This window comes from Corylus avellana, chromosome 4, assembly GCF_965113065.1.
Source record: "Corylus avellana chromosome 4, dhCorAvel1.hap1.2, whole genome shotgun sequence".
NCBI lineage: Eukaryota > Viridiplantae > Streptophyta > Magnoliopsida > Fagales > Betulaceae > Corylus > Corylus avellana.
This window is the reverse complement of record NC_142493.1, coordinates 30,844,181-30,865,848: the sequence shown is the minus strand read 5'-3', so window position 1 is coordinate 30,865,848 and position 21,668 is coordinate 30,844,181. Positions and strand designations below refer to the sequence as shown.

The following is a 21,668-nucleotide window of genomic DNA, read 5'->3' as shown; positions in this document are numbered from 1 at the left end:
AAGTAAAAGATTACCACTCACTAATTTTCTTCCTTTAATCAGTATAAAGAGATCAACGATGAGCATTTTTTGATTGGTATTCAATTAAGAAAGGTCCTCGTTGACCTGTTCAGGTTGTTTATCTCTGTTGTATACCATGTGCGTCATGCAAAAAAACAAAAAGAGGTGATCCAAAACTCAGAATCATATCAACAAAGATTTGAAAGACCATGTTCACAAATTATGTGATATCTTCATTGATGTATTCTAAAGGAAGAAGAGAATCGACAGTAATAATATGACACCAAATTTTGATTAAAATTGCAATAAGCAGTTATGTTTTTTTTGAGGTTACATTACAATATCAGCTATATTAATAAAAGTTCCTGTCTCAAAAAAAAAAAAAAAAAAAATCCACTGATTTTCATTTGTTTTTGTTTTTAAACAAGTTAAACTAAGTCTGCCAGTTTAGGTTCAAATTATTTAAATGGTTTTACTTCTGCATGCTATAATCATGCTTCAATTAATTCATCAAAAAGAGAAAAAAAAAAAAAAAATCATGTTTCAATTAAAGATGCCAGTAATTCTGATGTTGAAGTGCCTAAATTTTCCAAAAGCAATCCTTTTAATCAATCTAATTTGATTAACGTTACTGCTGGCTCTTGTAGACACATAGTACTTCTCTCCCTTTAATAAAAGGAGTTCTTGGTTCAACTCATGAGCAGATACAGATTCAGAGGGGTACTGTACCCAGTACCCTCATTGATTTTCCTATTTCCATTGATTGAAATCTGATTGAAATTTATTGTTGTGGTTGCAGAGTACTAGATATCATGAGGAGTGATGCAGAAAAAGATCCTGCAACTAATCCACATGCAAAGTACGCGAGGCTTTTAATCAATCAGGTTTCTGTCATTACTTGTCAAATATTTTGGTGTAAAAATTTGGTCCAGATTATGTACTTCAATAGGGTGGTAGTAATTGTTAAAATTATGAAGACTTTTTAATGACTTAGCTAAAACTATTATCTTGTATATAAAATAGATTGCTTGGAGTTGCCATCAAAAGGATTTTTTTTGTGAAACCAGTTGATTGCAATTTCTTATATTATAATTCTGTAGTTTGCCTTCGCATTTGTTATATTGTAATACTGGGTATCCTTAGGTGGACCGGAAATTGGTAAAGCAAACAGTGATGACATCTGTGTATGGTGTCACTTATATTGGTGCCCGTGACCAGATCAAGAAGAGATTGAAGGAACGTTGTGCCATTGAAGATGATAGCGAGTTGTTTGCTGCATCTTGTTATGCTGCAAAGGTAAAAGAATAAATCCGTCCAGCACGCATGCTAATATGTGCATATATTAGACTTTGTACTGATTATTTCACTGCCTGAGCAGACCACATTGACTGCCTTAGGAGAGATGTTTGAAGCTGCAAGAAGTATCATGAGTTGGCTTGGCGATTGTGCAAAGGTGTGTCATCAATCTTGTGATTACTTGCTTACAACAGAAGTTTGTGAATGATGTAACCATTAATAGCTGCGGAATTTAAGCACACGTGCAAAATATGCTTTTTGTCCCACCCCCCACCCACCTGTTTCTGGGTTCTGTTCTTTTTCGCCTATTGACTCTTGTATGCTATGTATATAAGTATGTACGTGCCATGAGAAGCCTTATCAGATGATGTTTTCATGCATGGGGGGGGTGGGGTTGGTGTGGGGTGTTCTAATTAGACCTCTTTGAATATCTTGGTCAAACCAGTCGGAATATGATTCCAGTTAATATGTTTAGCATGTGCAAATGTAGTGGCAGGTCTATTGATCACTTGTTGCTTAATTGCTCCCTTAATAGAGAGTTATGGCCTTTTGTTTTTATTTTTTCTGGGTAAAATTGTTGGTGTGCACCCTACCTTTAAAATGGGCTGAAATGACTTTGTTGTGTATCTTACCTGGGAAGGTTTATTTGGACAGCCTCAAAACAATTCTTTCTGAAATGCAGCTCCCCTTTGTCTCATGTGGATGATTTGGAACAAGAGGAATAATCACACATTTAATGGTGTTGAGCTACTGTTGAGTTTAAATCTCCAGTACTGCTGTTACATTTAGCAATTATAGACTTCTTACATCTTATATTGCATGAATCTTGCAACTTTAGCGGATCTTCTGTAGTTACATTGAGCTACTTTAGTGGATCTTCTGTAGTTTTTATGCACCTTGCATGCATAAGTTCTCTCCTCACTCTAATAAAAATTCTTATTACATACATAACGAATGGTCAAGGATGCTTGGAGCCTAGCCTGTTGTACATCCATGTGCCAAATCCTGTCAAGAGGGTAACAGAATTGGAAATTTCGATGAAAATTCTGATTAGGTTTAGTACCGATGAAGCCATGAAAGAACATTTAGGTGGTTGGCCAATGATAATTCACTTTCAACATTTAAAATCTTAAATGCCAATTGTTCGTTTGGGAGGAAGAATGTATTCAGTGTGGGCCTCTGGTTCCATTTTCCATTCTTCTTTTGTTTTTGTTTTTGTGTGTCTTTTGGTTTGACTGCACCTCAGCCATCACAGTAATACTGAACTATATAGTTCTGATCAAGGTAATGAGTAACTTCAGGTGAAGTCCTGGAATTTTTATATTTGTTATGACATATATCCACAAATATGTTTTTCTTGGTGCTTAGTGAACATCTATGTATGGTTTGGAATTTCTAATGTCAGAAGTTTTTTGTCTCTGTTGTCAGACATGTACTCGTTGCTATGTGAGCCACTTATTCTATACCAGCTGTGTCTCTTAACACAATGTTCGCAATTTTAAACTATAGGGTCAAAACTTAAATGCCATTGCTCATGCTTTTGCATTGTTGAGTCTAACTTTGAGTCTGACTTCTAACTTTGAACATAAAACAGGTTATAGCTTCGGAGAATCAGCCTGTGCGATGGACCACACCTCTTGGACTTCCTGTTGTACAACCTTACCGGCAACTGGCAAGGCACCTTGTAATGTTCTAACAAAATTATAGAATACCTATTCAATAGTTTTTACAATTACAAACAAGTCCAATACTAATATTGGGTATCTCATTAAGATGCTGTGTTGAATCCCATGCAGATTAAGACTTCTCTTCAGGTGTTGACACTACGACGAGAAACTGACAAGGTAGCTTTGTTCAACCTTTTTCTTGTGTCTGCTTCATTAATATCGGTGCCTTAAAAGGTCATTGTTGCATGCCAAGTATATGCCTAATTAATTAGGGCTGTCAAGGGGATAAGGTTCGGTATTCTGATTGGAATTATCAATTTTTAATTCTAAACTAGAGAGAGAGAGAGAGAGAGAGCAGACTTGGATCTGAGTTGAATCTGGCTTTGATATGTTTACACTCAGATTTGAAACAAAATATAACGGAACCCTCATCAAGCCATATAACAAGTATTGTATGTACATGATATTCCTCATTGGAGCCATCTTCAGCCATGCACTGAATCTTTTTCTTCATTCATGTATCTGATTTTCCTTAAGGGAGCTATCTGCAACCACATACAAATTCATATCCTGTCTGTGATTTTAAAGTATTGCCCTTTTCTCATGAGTGCAAGTTTTAAGCTATCTAAGAACCAATCCTTTGATCGCCTTTTTCCTTTGGGTAACTTTTATAGGTCATGGTTAAGCGGCAGAGGACAGCTTTTCCCCCAAATTTTGTGCACTCCCTTGACGGATCGCACATGATGATGACCGCTGTTGCCAGCAAAAGGGCTGGCCTAAACTTTGCAGGTTTAAACTGGATTCCCTTTTAGTTTCTCTGAGTTAGTTTACTTTTTATTACAAAATTATGCTCTCTTCTCTCTCTTGCCTGTGTCGGAGCGTGAGGGGCGCGTGAGAGTTGGTTTGTGTTAGTTTAGGTTGTATCATGGCTGGTTCGAGGAGGTGGTCCGTGGAGTCAAAGGAGTTTGAGGTTTTGATTAAGGTGGGGGCAGCTGGGGTAAGGATTTTAGAGAGGAGTAAGAGGTTCAAGAGGTCCATTTTCTTGAAAAAGGATGAATTAGCGTGGATGGTGAGAATAGGAGAGGCGCTGGTGGCTGTGGACAATTCAGAAGTTTTTTGGGATCAGTCTAGAGCTGGGTATCCTAGGATAATAGCTCAGAAATGTTCAAACAGGCATGGCTGTTTTCTGACAGTGGAGGAATTTGATGGAAGAAGGAGGTGCGGCTCAATCATCATTCCTGAAGGACGTCGTGGTTTTGGGTGGGATCGTTTCGTCGAGGAAATGCGAGTAGCAAACTCGACCCTCTGTGACTCTCAAGGTGTAAGTGAGAAAAGAGTGTTTAGGGAAGATAAGAGAGATAAGGAGGTGAAGGAAAGAAGGAGTTATGCGGAAACACTGAAAATGCCTTTGAAGTCAACTAAGGATTGTTGCGATTCTGTCCAAGAACCGAAGAACAGAGTGACTAGGAGGCAGAAAGATGGTTCTGACCACAGGAAACAGCAAGCTCAAGTTTATGGCAGCAAAGGGGTGGTTCTGTCGGAGACCCATGGTTCGACGTCGGCCTTTGGTGTTTCTGGGGTGGGTCCGATGAAGTTGCTCTTGCCGGGGAGGTCTGATACAGGTCAGTTTGGGTTTGGTAGCAACAGCGTGAAAAATGGAGGATGCATGGGAGTGCCGATAGGAGCTCCGGCGAGTCGCAATTCTTTGCCGGCAGGGCAGAAGGTATTGACGTCAGCCTCTGGGCAATTGAAGGGACGGGAGGGAGTGGTGAACCATGCTGGGCAGACCTACTCTGCTGTACATCTCGAGCTCCTCAACGTCAGGGAGACTTTGAGTTGTCTGAAACAAGAATGTGACGTGGGATTGCTTAAACTTGATAGAGTACTCAAGCAGCTGGAGGGCAGTGGGCTTGGGCAGGGAGATAAGAAAGGTGTAGGCCAGCAAAATTTAGTTTGGAAAGAAAAGGGAAAGTGTGGGCTGAGCTCAAAGCCCAATAGCAAGATGAAGGTGAAAAAAAGAGTTGTTTTTAAGCCCAAAGGACTGCTGGGATCAGGAGTGGGCTGCTCCAGTAGAGAGGGACTGAATTTATGTCTCTCAGCTGAGGTGGCACTCAGGGAGGAGTTTGAGAAGAAATCGTTGGAGCTTAGACCTCACGTGGTTCAATTGGAGAACTCGTCGTTGCTGGCCGAGAAGCTTCTACCTGTGGGTGGAAGGGCTGGATCAGCGGAGAGGGGTATCTTTACAGAGGTTGCCGGCACCTCTGCTCGGGATGGCGTGGGGTTTATGGTCGGTGAGAACCCAAGCAACAGAGTCTACAACTTGCCGGTGCAGGGTCAGTCCACCGGAAAGGGAAAGGGCTTGTTGACTTATAGGAGAAGGCTGTTTGGGCAGAAAACATGGAATGATGTGTCGATAGGCACGTTTGCGGTTTCTGGGCAGGGGAAAGGGCTTCTGGGGTCGAGGCCGGAATCAACCCAGAGCGTGCCGGAGACGCAAGTTTCGCCGGAAAATGTCCAGAGCTCGCCGATAGGTTTGGGGGAGACCGGAACCTGTCCAGAGGGTGCCGGAGAAGCTGGGGAAAGTGTTGGGACGCAGGGGCAGGGGAAAGGGCTTCTGGGGTCGAGGCCGGAATCAAAACAGAGGGTGCCGGAGACGCAGTTTTCGCCGGAAAATGCCCAGAGCTCGCCGATATGTAGGCTGGAGACCGGAATCTGTCCAGAGAGTGCCGGAGAAGCTGGGGAAAGAGTTGCGACTTATGGGCAGGGGCAAGGGAGACTGGGGTCGAACCAGGTTTCAGCCCAGAGGATGCCGGAGATGCAATTCTGGCGGGAAAACACTCAGAACATGCCGATGTGTATTGTGGAGACAAGAGAGGGGGGGGCAAGTACGGGTGTGGGTAGTGATCAGCTCTGTGTGGAGATACCCTCTGGTCGGAATAAAGGGAAAGTAGAGGGGAGCTGTTCCCAGGAATTCTGTCGGGGGGAGGCAAGCAGTACGAGTTCGCAATTATTTGGGGGAAAAAATGGAGTGGAATGTATGCCGGCAATGGAGCCTTTAGGGACTAGCTATAGCCTGGAAGAGGAAAGTATCTCAGATTCTGTTGGGCTGGAGGAGTTAGGGCCAGGTTTGATGCCTTCAAGTTGGGTAGTTAAAAATTGCCTTAATTTCTGCCCTAAAATTGGTATTTCAGATGAAGGAAAGACAGGGGAGTTGGAGCTGTTGTTCAACTCTATTGAAGCTTCTAGGATTCAGGGCGATGCTGATTTGGGAGGCCTCTTTGCCTATGTTCCAGCCCCAACAGGATTAAAGGAGCTTAAGGATGGTGAGAGGGGCACGTTGGTGGATCATGAAGCTTAATATCGTAGCATGGAATGTGAGAGGGTTGAATGCCCTCAAAAAAAGGTTGCGTATTAGGGGTTTATTGAAAGAGTGGAAAGTAGATGTAGTATGTTTGATTGAGACGAAGATGGAGGATATTTCCCGAGAGGTGGTTCATAGTCTTTGGGGAGGCCAACATGTAGGATGGAAGTTTAAAGGGTCGAATGGTTTGTCGGGGGGGATGTTATTGATGTGGGATAGGAGGGTGGTGGAGTGTAAGGAGGAGTATGTGGGGCATTTCTCCTTGGCTTGCTCTTTTCAAAATGTGGAGGATAATTGGGAGTGGGCTTTTGGGGGGGTTTATGGTCCGAATGAGGATGGGGAGAGAAGGGCTTTTTGGGAAGAGTTGGCTGGTTTGATGAATGTGTGGGAGGTTCCTTGGTGCTTTGGAGGGGATTTTAATATCGTTCGGTTCCCTAGTGAGCGCTCCAGTGTTTCTTACTATTCCACTGGCATGATGGATTTCTCGGATTTCATCTCAGAGAACAATTTGGTGGACATGCCCTTGATGGGGGGTCAATTTACGTGGTCTAATAATCAAGAAAATGAGAGCTGGTCTAGAATTGACCGTTTCTTGATTTCCTCGGATTGGGAAGATCATTACCCTGCAGTGTCACAAAGAAGACTTCAGCGCTTGATATCCGATCATTTCCCTTTATTATTGGATTGTGGGGCCCCTTGTGGAGGTAATAAGAGCTTTAAATTTCAAAATATGTGGCTTAAAGCCGAAGGCTTTGTTGATAAGGTTAGCTCTTGGTGGGGAACTTATTCATTTGAGGGTTTACCTAGTTTTGTGCTTGCAAAAAAATTGAAATCTCTCAAATTGGATTTGAAAAAGTGGAATGAGGAGGAGTTTGGGGACATTGGGAGAAAGAAAAAGGAGCTATTGGGAGGTATTCAGGTGTTGGATGAATTGGCAGAGGAAAGAGGGTTAGCACAGGAGGAAAAGGTCCGAAAGGTGGATATGGTGAAAGAATTGGAGAACACCTTGCTTTGTGAAGAAATCCATTGGCGTCAAAAATCGAGAACTTTGTGGCTCAAGGAGGGGGACCGCAATACTCGTTTCTTTCACAAGATGGCAAACTCTCACCGCAGGTACAATCGTGTGGAAGAGTTGCGTATTAATGGTGTTCTTTCCGATGATCCAGCTGAGGTAAAAGCTCACATTGTGAGTTATTATCAAAGATTATACACGGAACAAAGCACGTGGCGACCTAGAATGGACAACCAGCCTTTTTTGTCCATAGATGAGGAGGATAATAGGTGGTTGGAAAGAGATTTTGAGGAAAAGGAAGTTTGGGAGGTGGTTAAAGGCATGGATGGTGATAAGGCTCCGGGTCCAGATGGTTTCTCCATGGCTTTTTTTCAAGCCTGCTGGGGTGTAGTCAAACATGATGTCATGGCGGTTTTTGCCGAGTTCCATCGTAGACGGCAATTGGTGAGGAGTTTGAATGCAACTTTTATTTCCTTGATCCCAAAAAAGGCAGATGCGGTGGAGATGAAGGATTTTCGGCCGATTAGTTTGGTGGGAGGGGTGTACAAAATTGTTTCTAAGGTTCTTGCTATCAGGATGAGAACTGTGTTGGGTAAGATCATATCATACTCTCAAAATGCTTTTATTGGGGGCCGCCAAATCTTAGATTCTGTCCTTATTGCAAATGAAAGTGTGGATAGTCGCATGAAGTCAGGGGTGCCCGGTGTTCTTTGCAAATTAGATTTGGAGAAGGCCTACGATCATGTGAATTGGGACTTTGTGTTGTATTTGCTGCGTAGGTGTGGGTTTGGTGAGAGGTGGAGGGCGTGGATGGAGTGGTGTATTACTTCGGTAAGATTTTCCATCCTTGTGAATGGTTCTCCGGAAGGCTTCTTTAATAGCTCAAGGGGAATTCGGCAAGGGGATCCCCTTTCTCCGTTACTTTTTGTGCTGGTTATGGAGGCCTTGAGTAAGATGGTGAATGTGTCGGTTGACCAAGGCTTTTTGACTGGTTTCTCGGTGGGAAATAGGGGGTTATCGGAGTTAGTGGTTTCTCACTCTTTATTTGCTGATGACACATTGATTTTCTGTGAAGATTCTATCGAGCAAATCCGGTATGTGCGTCTCATTCTTCTATGTTTTGAAGCTGTGTCGGGCTTGAGAGTGAATCTTGGTAAATCTAAAATTGTGGCTATTGGTGAGGTGGAGAACATAGGGGTTTTAGCTAATATTCTTGGGTGTAGTGTTGCCGACTTGCCGATGAAGTATTTGGGTCTCCCTCTTGGGGCGGGACATAAGGATAAGGTTATGTGGAATGATGTGATCGAAAAAATGGAGCGTCAGATGGCAGGTTGGAAGAGAATGTATCTCTCTAAAGGAGGCCGTTTAACTCTCATTAAGAGTACGCTCTCTAATCTTCCGACTTACTTTTTGTCTCTGTTCCCAATTCCTATAAGTGTAGCTAAAAGACTTGAGAAAGTACAAAGAGACTTCCTATGGGGAGGGGTGGGAGAAGAGCATAAGCTACATCTTGTAAATTGGGATCAAGTCTGTCGTCCCCTTCGGTATGGTGGGCTTGGCATTCGTAAGTTGCATCATTTTAATCAAGCGCTTCTGGGTAAATGGCTTTGGAGATATGCTAATGAGAGTGAGGCTCTATGGTATAAGGTTATCAAAGCTAAATATGAAGATCAGGAGGGTGGTTGGTGCACAAAGGAGGTTTCGGGTTCCCATGGTGTGGGTTTATGGAAGCACATTAGGCAAGGTTGGAATTTTTTTGCCAAAGGTATTCATTATGAGGTGGGGGTGGGTTCAAAAGTTCGCTTTTGGCATGATATCTGGTGTGGGGACTCCTCTTTGAAGCATGCTTTCCCGTCTTTGTACAGCATAGCCAGACATAAAGAAGCTTGGGTGAAGGATAACTTTATTTGGAGGAATGGGGTTGTCGAATGGAATGTCATTTTTGTGAGATCGGTTCAGGATTGGGAGATGGATTTGATTTCCTCCTTTTTTGACCGGTTGTATTCGTACAAGATATCCTTAGGTGCTATGGATTGTATTCGATGGTCTTCGTCTAAGAAAGGCATTTTCGAGGTTAAGTCCCTATTCAAGGCTTTGTCCAAATGTGATCATGATTTGTTTCCTTGGAAGAGCATTTGGCGGACAATGGTGCCATTGCGAGTGGCTTTTTTCGGGTGGACCGCGGCCTTAGGCAAAATTTTGACTCACGACACCCTGCGGAAGAGGAACATAGTGGTAGTGGAATGGTGTTGTATGTGCAAGAAGAATGGAGAGTCGGTTGATCATCTTCTTCTCCATTGCGAGATTGCAAGTGTTCTTTGGCATACTATTTTTGATCGGTTTGGGCTGTTTTGGGTCATGCCTTGCAAGGTGAGGGGCTTGTTCGATTGTTGGTGGTCGGGAGGAAGTTCTCGAAGCGCGGTAGTGTGGAAGATGATCCCTTTGTGTCTTATGTGGTGTATTTGGAATGAAAGGAATGCTAGATGCTTTGAAAACTCCACTAGGACTATAGAGGATTTGACTCATTTTTTCTTCTTTACTTTGTATTCCTGGACGGCCGCTTGGCTAGCTCCTATAGGAATTAGTTTCTCTGATTTTCTTGTTCATTTTTCTCCCTCTTAGGCGCTCTCTTGTATACTTCCCGTGTATATGGGTTGCGCCCCTCTGCGCTCTTTTATATCATATTTACTTATCAAAAAAAAAAAAAACTGGATTCCCTTTTTCTTTTTCTTTTTTCTTTTTTCTTTTTTCTCTTTCACATTTCATATTTCATTAATGCACACATATACATACTGTGTTTGAAAGTTCATTACGTCATACCTATGTTTGAATACAGGAGTCCATGATTCATATTGGACACACGCATGTGATGTTGATGAAATGAACAGAATACTAAGAGAAAAGTTTGTTGAACTCTACGATGCACCAATACTGGAGAATGTAAAGTTTCTTCACTTGTAAAAGTCCTTCAATTATGATTGAAGATCTCTACTTTTGTTATTTACTTGTAATTATTGGTTTCTTACTTTGCATTCACTGGGTTATTTATTGTCTGTTGACACGGCATTGATGATTGCTTTTGTTTTTGCCTTCTTACGCAGTTGTTGGAGAGCTTCCAGACAACTTTCCCCACATTGAACTTTCCTCCCCTGCCAGAGCGGGGAGACTTTGATCTCAAAGATGTGCTGGAATCTCCCTATTTCTTCAACTAGTCTGAGCCATATGCTTAATTTGGCAGTGCCCCTTTTTAACTAGGGACTCCGAATCTTTGTCCTTCAGTGGAAGGTGATGGCAGCTTTAGCTCAGTCACAGGCATGAGATTGTCGAAGTCAAGTGGCTCCAGCCCATTATAATAGCAGAAACGTTGAGCACAAAGTCAAGGTTGGACTACCCACAATCAGTTTCCCGTGGAAATTCTTGTATATATGTCCAAACAGAGTGCTTCAGCGATTGGGAGACGACATTCGGCTCTGCCTTCTTCATCAACTATTTTTTAAAGGATCTGCGGAAACAAGATGATGTTACGTGCAGCATATAGTAGAAATAACAGCTCCAACACTAATATCAAGTAGGGTTAGGTATTGAACGGAAGACATTAAAGCGATTGGTGGTGATTAAAACAGATGAGCGATGAGTTATAGCTTTGAATGCCCACAAGAAGGCTCCTCAATCTCACTGGGCTTCTGATGATTTTGGCTCAACTAGCCAATTGGATCGTTGTCATGTGTTTTTCTGTTAGTATATTGTCACCGAAGATGTGTGCAATTTGTTTCGATGCTAGTTCTTGTTTTCCCCTCTTGATTCTTGCTGTAATTCAAAACAAAATTTTGCAATTGGTACTAAAGAGAAAAAATAATACACAATTCGAGTTCTCTCTCTATTAACTGCTGCGTCCTCTTGTAAGCCACTCCTTCAATCACCCCCTCTTCCCATCAAAATAAGATGAGGCAGAAGAAAATAACCAAGTTATTGATCCTTTCATTTATTACAAAATATATCTACACTTCGATGTTTCTGGATCTTCCAAAGATGGAAAAACCACTGTTCCTCTCCATGTTACCAAGTGAAATCATGCATTCTTTTTGAATAAGCCACAGGCGTCACTATATATGGCCACTGAATTTGAAAACACAGCGAGAGCAATCATGAAAACAGATAATATCTTGTCCTTCTTTGTTGCTATGCGATGACGATCCCTGAAATAGAAATCAGCAAGTGGATAAGATGACTCACTCATATAGTTGATATAGCTTTAAGCCAAGTAGCCAACTAAACCAATGTTTGGTTTATTACCTTCTTGCAATTTATAATAGCAGCTTACAAATATTAGTTTTTTTTTTTTTTTTTTTTTTTTTATAAGTACATTACAAACCCGCAAAACTACAACAAACAAACAGAAAGATTATGTTCCTCTCCGCTAACAATCGTAGAAGAATTGAAAGGGGAAGAGGAAAAGGGAATGCTGCCAGAGTGAGATCTGGCTGCGGTCCAACGTGCCAAATAGTCGGCACAGAAGTTTGCACTTCGGTGAACCTTTCTAGCTTCCCAAGAGGAAGCAAAGGGAATAGAGTCTAAAATATCAGAGATGACAGAAGAGATCCTCCAGTCTGGAGAAGAATCTAAATGACGAAGAGCTAGAATAACCACTTCAGAATCTCCTTCTAGTATAAAACGATCAAGACGAAGCGAAGATGCTAAGGAAACCGCAAGACGGGCTGCCAAGGCTTCTCCCAAATTTGGAGAGCATGATGGACTGATCTGGGAGATCATTGCAATAATATGTCCTTTAGAATCACGACAAACTGCTGCCTGACATGAGAAAGAGTCCCGGATGACAGTATCAAAATTAATCTTGAACCAGAGATTTGGAGGGGTAATCCAATTTTCTGTTGAAACCTGTGTATCTGGATGCCAAGCTTGATAATGCTCAAGTGAGATTTTATTAATATGAGCTGAGACATTCCGAACATCAAAGACAGAATTGTCATGAAAAGCTTTGTTTCTGTAGAACCATAAGATGTCACATGCCACAGAGGCAAAGATTTGGAACTTATGACAGTCCTCTCGAGGGATACCGAGATATCTGCCTGGAGAAATAATCAAATTTATCCATTCCTCCATTGAAGAGAAATTGAAAGCTGTCGAGTCCAAAGGCCAGAAAGAATTTCGCCAGACAACACGAGCAAAAACACATTTGAAAAATAAATGATGCATGGAATCTGTGGCCACTTTACAAAGAGGACAAGAAGTATCAGCAATGGAAGGAAACAATTGACTTAATCTCTCCTTAGTCGGAAGAATATTCCAAGCTATTTTCCACAAAAACAATTGGAGCCTGTCATTGATATTAAGCTTCCATAAAGATTTCCAACAAATAGAGGAAGGATCTATATTGGAAAAGCAGTCAGAAATAAAATGATAGGCTGATGAAGTCGAGAAACATCCTGAAGTGGAAGGAGTCCATATATACTTTGTCTCGGGATCTGATGAAATGCGAATTTTAAGAATTTCATGAGCTGAAACAGGATCAAACAAAGCATGAATGGAAGAAAACTTCCAATTACAGGAAAAAGGATTAATAAGATCCTTAATTTGAAGAGATGGCAGATTGCGATTGTTGGGGAATTTGGGCATAGGCTTGAAAGAAGGAATAGTAGGGATCCAATTTGAGGACCAGATAGAATTGGAAGATGACCTTGAAACCTTTAAACAAGCTCCCACTGAAATATACGGTTTAATTTTTTGAATACCTTTCCAGAACCAGGAGGCAGAAGAGGGATTGGGGGAGGAAACAAAATTCCCATACTTGATATATTTATTCTGAAGTTGCTTTACCCAGAGACAATCAGGGTTTGAGAGCAATTTCCATCCCAGCTTGGCTAATAGAGACAAATTAAAAGCATGCATACGACGAAATCCAAGACCTCCTACATTTTTTGGAAGACAAATAGAGCTCCATGATTTCAATGAGAGATTTTTTGCTTTATCCTTTGGAAACCCCCACCAAAAGTTTTTGAAAGACCTATCAAGGGAAGAAGACAAAGAGGCAGGAAGAAGAAAAGTGCTCATAGCATAAGAAGGAATTGTAGCTGCAATCGATTTAATTAGCACTGAGCGTCCAGCTTGAGACAAAGTTTTAGCTCGCCAACCCTCTATCTTGCCAGAAACTTTATCTAAGATATCCTGAAAAGCTGCTTTTTTGGATCTACCAAAGAAGAGAGGAAGACCAAGGTATTTAGAAGTAGCCGAAGCCGATTTGTATGGGAATATTCCTTGGATACTGGTGATAGTGGAGGCAGCAGTGTTTTTGCTAAAGTGGACCGAAGATTTAGAACTATTGATAGCCTGTCCAGACCAAAGGCAGTATTTATCCAAGCATGATTTGATAATAACTGCTTCTGCAGAAGTGGCTTTAGCAAAAACAATAAGATCATCCGCAAACAAGAGATGCGTAATTGGGGAGCAATTACGAGCAATTTTGATTCCTTTAAGAAGATCATGAGATTCTTGGCGAAGGAGAAGCCGAGAAATGACTTCTGTGCCAAGAATAAATAAAAAGGGGGATAAGGGGTCCCCTTGACGAAGCCCTCTGGCTGGGCTGAAAAGACCAAATGGGCTTCCATTGATGAGAATGGAGAATGAGGGAGAAGTAATGCAAATTCGAATCCAGTTGATCCAAGTAGAATTAAACCCAAGCTTTGCTAGAATATCTAGAAGAAATTTCCATTCCATTCGATCAAAGGCTTTTTCCATATCAATTTTTATAGCCATAAGTCCACCTCGCCCTTTCTTAGAGTTGAGAGAGTAGAGAAGTTCATGAGCCAAAATAGTATTATCTTGAATATTCCTAGAAGGAACAAAGGCAGATTGATAAGGAGAAATGAAGAGATGAAGCAAACCTTTGAACCGATTGGCTAGGAGCTTGGAGATGATCTTGTAGATAATATTACACAAGCTAATAGGTCTAAATTGATCCACAGAAGATGCCCCCAATCGTTTGGGAATGAGAGCAATAAAAGTGTGATTTTGTTGTTTTAGGAGATGGTTTTTCCCAAAAAAATCCCATATGCTTGCAAGCACTACATCTTTCACCGTGCTCCAATATTTCTTATAAAAGAGTGCAGTAAACCCATCAGGGCCAGGAGCTTTTGTGGAACCAATACTGGATAAGATAGAGAAAATCTCTTCTTCCGAAGGAATAGCACAGATAGTATCATTTTCCTCAGGAGAGATACAATTATCAAACAAAGATAATAAATCTTCATCTAAGGTAGGAACAGAAGATGAAAATAAATTCTTGAAATGAGAGGTAAAGCAATTACCAATATCAGATCTATCAGCAGTCCAGTTCCCAGAAGGCATTTTTAAGAAGTCAATAGCATTTCTCCGTCTTTTGATAATAGTTGAAGTATGGAAGAATTTCGTGTTCAAATCTTTACAAGTAAGCCAAAGTTCTCTAGATTTATTCCTCCACAGAGATTCTTCTTGAATAAGCAGATCATCCAGAGTTTTCTGAAAATTTTCTTCTAAGTCACGAGATTGAGAAGAAGGAACAGACTGCTGAATGAAATCAAGTTGCTGCAATGTCGAAGCAATCCGTTTTTGAATATTTCCGAAATGGGAAGAATTCCAAGCTTTGAGAGCTGCTTTGGTAGTTTTGAGTTTATTTGCTAGGATGAAGGGTGGAGAGCCAGTAGAATAGCGACTCCAAGCCTTAGAAATAACCGAACCACAAGAAGAATCATAGGTCCAAAATTCTTCAAACCTAAAAGGTCTAGGTAAGAATAAATTTGAAGGAGCTGTATCCAAGATGATTGGATTGTGATCAGAAGAATACGCAGGGAGATGCTGAACAGAGAAGTGAGGAAATAGATGAATCCAGTGAGAATTTGCAATTCCTCGATCAAGACGCTCCTTAATAAGTCTATGACCTTGTCGTTTATTAGACCAAGTGAAAGGATTACCAGAGAACCCTAGATCAATCATACCAAAAGAATCCAGAAAACTATGGAATGGGTCATTAGAGGAGCATGCATAAGGTCGTCCACCGTATTTTTCAGATTGAGATAAAATCATATTAAAGTCACCAATACACAGCCATGGCCCAATATAATCCTTACCCGCATCCATCAGAGAATTCCAGAAATCAGATTTATTTTTATGTACAGAAGGACCATAAATACAAGAAAGCAACCAAGGAGAATTAAAAGGATCAGAGTAGCACCAAACATTTATTGTATTAACAGTAGTCGAAATACATTCTAGATTCATACCATGGCGCCAAGCTAACAAAAGCCCTCCCTTAGAGCCAGAGGGGGGAGCATGCACCATCAAATAAAAACCTAGTCTATTTAAGACCACAACAGCATCAGAAGGTTGAGCTTTAGTTTCAGACAAAAAAAGGATATCAGGAGAATGTATTCGAATCTTAACCCTTAAACTGCGAATTGCAGAGGCACGGGTTAACCCTCTACAATTCCATGCTAAGAACCTCATGCAGGAGGAGGAGGCCTCACCGGGCACTCCTCCAAAATCTCCAAGTCCTCTGGTGAATCATCAACATGAGCAGGGAATGAAAGATTATCCAGCTCACTTCCATATACATAGTCATTAAAAAGCCTGCGTCTTCCCCTAGATGCCCTGAAATACCGACGTGAAGGAGGAATCGAAGCTGCAGCCACAGAAGCTGTAGTGGGAATATTCCTTTCAGACATATTATTATGGGCTGAATCAGTCACTAAAGAAGCCACAAAAACATCCGGAGCAAAAGCCATGGCAGGCTGTGGCATAACATTCAACGTCTGGCCATGAGGCCCATGAAGAGGGCTAGTCATGAAATTATGGACAGATCCCTTTGGAGGAGTAGCATCTTTTAATTCAGTGAGAGATAATGCAGCAATTTCCAAATTAGAAAGAGATTCCAAGTAGGCTTGTTGTTCAATTCTAGATTTTTTCAGTTGTGCTAGGGGTATATCATCTTCATTGTAAACAAGTTTTGATTTCCCTTTAAGTCTAGGCAAGCTTTCAGTAGATATAGCAGCAGATGCACCTAAGGTAGATGGGTTGGTTGGATATGGAAGCTTTGATGGAGCTGAGGGGGAGAAGGAAAGAGCAGCACTGTGAGGACGAGTAAGAGAATAAGGCCGGAATCTAGATGGGTTATGGGATTTTGGTGGGGTTTTACGGGTGGTTTGAGGGCTGTTGGAGTGGGTTATTTGGTAAAACATGGGCTGTGTATGAGATTGATGGGCTGGAATTATAGGAGGTGTTAAATGAAAGGGTGGAGGTGGGCTTATGAGGCTTGGGTTGTCTGAATTTTGGGCCCATGAATTGAGAAAATTTTTAAAAAAGTCTGGTTTTGAGAATTGAGATGGAACCGTAGGTGTAAAAAGGTTTCCAGAAGTTTGAAAAGTTGATTCCAGCTGTTGGGTATTTGGTGAATATCCATATAAAAATGGAAGAAGATTTTTGGGATCATTAATGAGAGGGTAAGTACATGATGAGTCATGAGATTGCATGGGGAGATGAGTAGATTTACCTCTATCCAATAGCTGGCAGACCGACTGAGAGAGAGGAGAACTATTCCACGTTTGCTGCAATTTTTCTGGTTGAGAACAAACCAAAACAGTTGAGGACTCCACGTGTTGCTCAGTAAACTTGTTTGAGATGGCAACAGATAAATCTCTCTGAGAGAAATGTTATATACTACATTTTTATTACACAACTATCCGACAAAGCTGACCAAACATCATTTGACCAGTGACATGTACTAAGAAAGAAAAAGAAATGCTGTATATCAGTTCAGCACATGATCTTCCAAATATTTGACACCTGTTCTAGCTTTGCCATTTCCCTTCCTTCTCTTTGTTTTAATCACTAAAGCATTTTCCTCCGACTAGAATCATTCAATAACTCATGTAGACATAACACCATTCCTACAAGTTAAAATGGTAATAATATGTGCATTTTCTAAAATTCTAGGTAAAAGAAAGAACATTAACCTTAGAGCAATGGCTGCAGGAAAAATAAATCCTATGCAAACTGTAGCAGTTGCTCCAGTGAACTGGAAAGCGTCCCAGATGTTGGGTATAAAATTTGCACCCAGGAAGACAAGCACAAGGAGTCCACTGCTGATCAATGCAAACCTTAGATTATCTGAAACCAAAGGCCTGGCTGAAGTAAAGAGAAGGCCATCCAAATTGAGGCGCAATGGATAGAAGAGAATTGGGAAAACAAGCATGAGGTGAAGGGCATAGCTGATGCGAACAGTATCATTGAGCAGAGAGCTGTATGGAATGCCAAGGTTGGTGTCAAAGTTGGCCAGCACATCATCAAGAGTTGAGTCACCAAATAGGAGGAAGCCAAAGAAGCTTGTCAGTATGTAGACAAAAGAGCACAGCGCCAATGATGTCTGCACAACTGGTCGTATTAGGGAAGAGTCTTCAAGCTCGCTGTTTATCGTATGCACTGCCAAAAATGAAATCTGTTACGAAGGTATTGATTAAAAGAATCAACAACAGAGAAAGAAATGCATAAAGCACAAATTATGATATTTGTAGGTTCTCATAAAGAACCTGCCTTTAATGGGGAAAATCTAGCACATTAGCAAATCCTACAGAGTTCTTGACACCGTAGTCAAGTTACAGATCATCAAATCAACAAAAGATTAATAGCATTGGCCCAAAGCAAGGGCGGGAGCCTTCCCACTTAATACTTATTGATGAAAGGAAAAAATATGAGTAATGAGCCTCTGCAATGGGGCCTCTAAATGAATTCGACAAATCTGTAATTCTTCAAGCAAGTGGATGTGATTTTATTTTTCTGGTGGTGATTGTCATACAACTCCATACTCTCAAGCAGGTAAAGTCTTCTAAAACAGTCTATGGCAGAGATGTTCAACACGAAGCACACTTGTCATACACCAAGCCAAGATTTGGCAAAAGCCCTGTTGTTAACTTCTATGCTAGACTATAAAGTAGATGATTGCAAAGGTTCATGTTGTGCATAGTCATTTATGCTTTTAAGTTTTTTAATTATGTACCGGTTATAACATTTAAATATACTGGTTTCACAACAAAATATTGCAGGGAACTTTATAATAAGAATTAACAAAGTTGATTACAGTATGTGCTATGGCTTGTATCTCTTTATCCTTCAGTTCTGAGGAGACCATTACCTAGGAAGACTAGATTTTATAGTACTCTTCAAAAAAAGAAACAACAAATTGCACTAGGGTAGGACAAATCGATGAAAAACTACGCTATAATCTCAAGCATGGAGCAATGAAAATTGAGCAAGACTCCTACATCTACACAATCTATAACATTAAATCAACTTGAATAGGCTTCTCAATAATTTATCACATAAACCCTAAATTGACCAGAGTCAACTATTTTCAGCCCCTTTCTTTCTCTTAAGCAAATTAATTGCCCAAAATGAAAAAAAAAAAAAGAAAAAAAAAAAAAAGGATATCAAAGGGGAAACTTTATTGCATGAATGATCCTAACATTCACTATTGCCAATACACAATTACCGTAAAGCAAAGGTGATGCCTTTCTCGATGGACTAGTGTTGGAGTTGGAAAGTTTGATTTATACTTAGCAGGAAGAACAGCATTATATACCGGGCTGCATCCTTTCTTTGCCAGTTTTCACAAAATGAAAACTAAAAACAAAACATATCGCTGATCTACAAAAATGATGCCTTCATTCAGTATGCATGCATATGTGTATATCGCAGATTCCATTTATACTATGATGCCAACTTACCATTGAAGTGGCAGATGAATGCAGTCACAAGGACAGGGACAACTGTGAAGAGATTCCATACCGAAGTAATATCGGTAATATTAGGAAGCAACCTGGGTATAGCAATATTTCCATCAAGCGATTTGATAATTGTGATTCCCGCAGTTATAACTAAGAAAATGAAGGCTAGCGCCACTGCTAAAGCAGATGTGTATCTCAATGAATCTGCAAGCATGGAAAGCATGAGTTATTCAAAACAAACATGTCAACAAGGTAGATAGAATAAAAGTGCTTGAGCTATATGTTGTAGCGTTTGATGACATGTCATAATGATGAAGGTGATGTCAATTTTTTGAGAAATGCGTGTATCATCTCCAGTATTACAGCATAAAAAACATGTATGTGAATTCAGGCCTACTAGATTCATTGTGAAAGGGAACAAGATTTGTATTGATTTCTTACTCGTTCTTTTAGAGTTCAGAAGCAAGTAATCACATCAAAATGCATGTAGCGGTAGAAGGGAAAACAAAAATCTCAGACTTTCTAATATAACAAATGGATGAAACAAATTAGTCTTGTATGTTATCTCAATCATGTGCTTTAAATACTAACACGATAAATTAATAAAACAGATGGTATGCGTGGCCACATTCAAAAAAGCTAGGACCGAAATTAATAACATTTGGTAGTGCGAGCATTGGTGAAGCAGATCATTGAATATCACAGGTCATAAACTATTGACTGCAAGTACCGAGTGAGATGGAGAAATTGTCTTGTAATCCCTTCATTTATGATGTTCAACTGGTGTTTGTTAATTCTTACAAGATTAACAGAATAGATATTTACCTATCCGCTTAAAGCATGACAATGGAGCAAATACAACAATGGTTGTAACAAGAAGGACAATGGCACGACTGTTCCACCAGTGTACGCCAAACCACCCTTCCAATACACCAGCATGGTGAACTCCACTTGCAGATGTCCCAGAAAGCACATCACCTGAGTGAAATAACCAATACAAAGCCATAAGAACAGTCACATATCACTGCATTATAATGCAAGCCAGCCATGATGATAGATAAACAGAGAGTTATTCGTAGTTGTTTTTAATTTTCTTTACACTAGATTTCCCAATTTTCCTTCTGGGGATGCATTATTTGGTTAATTGTTTAGTCTATAACATTCTCTACCTTTATATGCTATCAAAACCGGAAGTTTAAGCTAGTTAACTATTGATCTTGATTAATGCTCATTGTATGTCAAAGAGTACTAAAACCAGAATCACATAATCCTTTCCCTTATGGTCTTAAACAAAGTTCAAATTTTAAAACACAACAAAAGTAATGCTAGACAATGATTGAAAAGAACATTCACTAGATTAAATATGGTCGAAAAATAAGTCCAATGAACCATCAAAGGCATAACTTTACCAACGATGATCAATATGTAAACAATGAGCATCCCAACATTGCTAACCAAAATACAAATCAGAGGCAGCCTCCTCCTTCCAACATTTCCAAAAGCTTAAACGGATAAGAAAATGGCAAATTTGATTATTTAATTAATACTGTAACAATCCCCTTTATGAGTGAGCTCTAAGTTCCTCTCAACAAGTGAGACCAACCCTTAGAATATGTAAAATTAAAAATGGAGGTTAACGTTAAATTCATATTCAAATTCAATTCCTTTGCTATGATATCATGATAAATCACAGATTATAACTATTTAATACTTCAACAGTAATGCTAGACAAAACTAGAAAAGAACAGTCACTAGAAGAAATATGGTATTGAGAAAAATAAAAATCAATCATCAAAGGCAAAACTTTACCAATGATGATCATGTAAACAACGAGCGTCCCAACATTGTTAACAAAGATACAAAACTGAAGCAGTCTCCTCCCAACACCCCCAAAAGCATCGCCCATCACCTCTCCATAGGACTCTGAGTTCCCGACCTTGCTGAACCTCAGCAGCATCTCCAACGAAGCTTCTGTGAGTAGAGCAACAAAGACTATCAAACCAAGGCCAAGGCCAAGACCCAGCACCTTCATGGTGGCAGGCAGTGCCATAATCCCAGCCCCTATAATAGAAGTAGATAGATTGAACACTGAGCCAGTAAATGATGCCCCATTGAGCTCCTCCCTGCTTGAAAGCTGACCCACATCCTTCTCTGGCAACAACGGCGATTTCTCGTTGATGGGTTGCTGTGGTTTTTTTGAATTCTTAGTTTCCTCCTTGTCAATGGTCATGGTTCCACCTCCCGGTGACACTCTATACTAGTTTTTCCGGTGGAAAAAAGTAGCGTTCTTATCTTCAATCCAGATTCCAAATGATGAATGATTGAGGCCGGGTGGGTAGGAGCGAGAGAAATCGGAAAATAAAAACTAAATCTACACGATCATCACGTGTTTAGTGGGCTCCCAAAGATAAAATTTAAATTTGTCAGATTCACTCTGACTCATCACCATTCATTCCCTGCACAGTTGTTCTTTGAAATGATTTGTACATAGCATATTAGCATGATCAACTTTGGAGAAAGAGTAGTACAGAGTGGACCACAAGCAGCATGGTACTGGTACACAA

At 40.5% G+C, this 21,668-nt stretch overlaps 2 protein-coding genes across 2 annotated transcripts in view; one reads left to right on the top strand and one right to left on the bottom strand.

The window, feature by feature from the left end:
- MGP3 (male gametophyte defective 3) overlaps window positions 1-11,220 on the top strand; it is an 18,471-nt gene extending 7,251 nt beyond the window's left edge. The window contains exons 12-19 of the mRNA XM_059591466.2: window positions 800-884; window positions 1,144-1,296; window positions 1,379-1,453; window positions 2,891-2,980; window positions 3,093-3,140; window positions 3,638-3,752; window positions 10,173-10,276; window positions 10,438-11,220. Of these exons, the coding sequence (XP_059447449.2) occupies window positions 800-884; window positions 1,144-1,296; window positions 1,379-1,453; window positions 2,891-2,980; window positions 3,093-3,140; window positions 3,638-3,752; window positions 10,173-10,276; window positions 10,438-10,548 (781 nt within the window). The 3' untranslated portion in view covers window positions 10,549-11,220. The remainder of the gene's footprint in view (window positions 1-799; window positions 885-1,143; window positions 1,297-1,378; window positions 1,454-2,890; window positions 2,981-3,092; window positions 3,141-3,637; window positions 3,753-10,172; window positions 10,277-10,437) is intronic.
- On the bottom strand, window positions 11,150-21,668 carry LOC132178891 (amino acid transporter AVT6A-like). Its single transcript, XM_059591467.2, has 5 exons — window positions 20,914-21,668; window positions 19,930-20,082; window positions 19,105-19,308; window positions 17,338-17,803; window positions 11,150-11,532 (listed from the first exon to the last, which is right to left on the bottom strand). The coding sequence occupies exons 1-5, from the start codon at window positions 21,332-21,334 to the stop codon at window positions 11,406-11,408; spliced, it is 1,371 nt and encodes a 456-aa protein (XP_059447450.2). The 5' UTR covers window positions 21,335-21,668; the 3' UTR covers window positions 11,150-11,405.

What these genes read in the sequence shown, in the direction of transcription:
- LOC132178891 (XM_059591467.2), bottom strand. Translation starts at nt 21,334, where the DNA reads ATGACCATTGACAAGGAGGAAACTAAGAATTCAAAAAAACCACAGCAA. An exon ending in TGTTTACATGATCATCATTG is followed by an intron (nt 20,083 to 20,913) that starts GTAAAGTTTTGC and finishes TATTTCACTCAG; the next exon opens with GTGATGTGCTTTCTGGGACA. An exon ending in CCTGCAGCCATTGCTCTAAG is followed by an intron (nt 11,533 to 17,337) that starts GTTAATGTTCTT and finishes TTTCTATTTCAG; the next exon opens with GGATCGTCATCGCATAGCAA.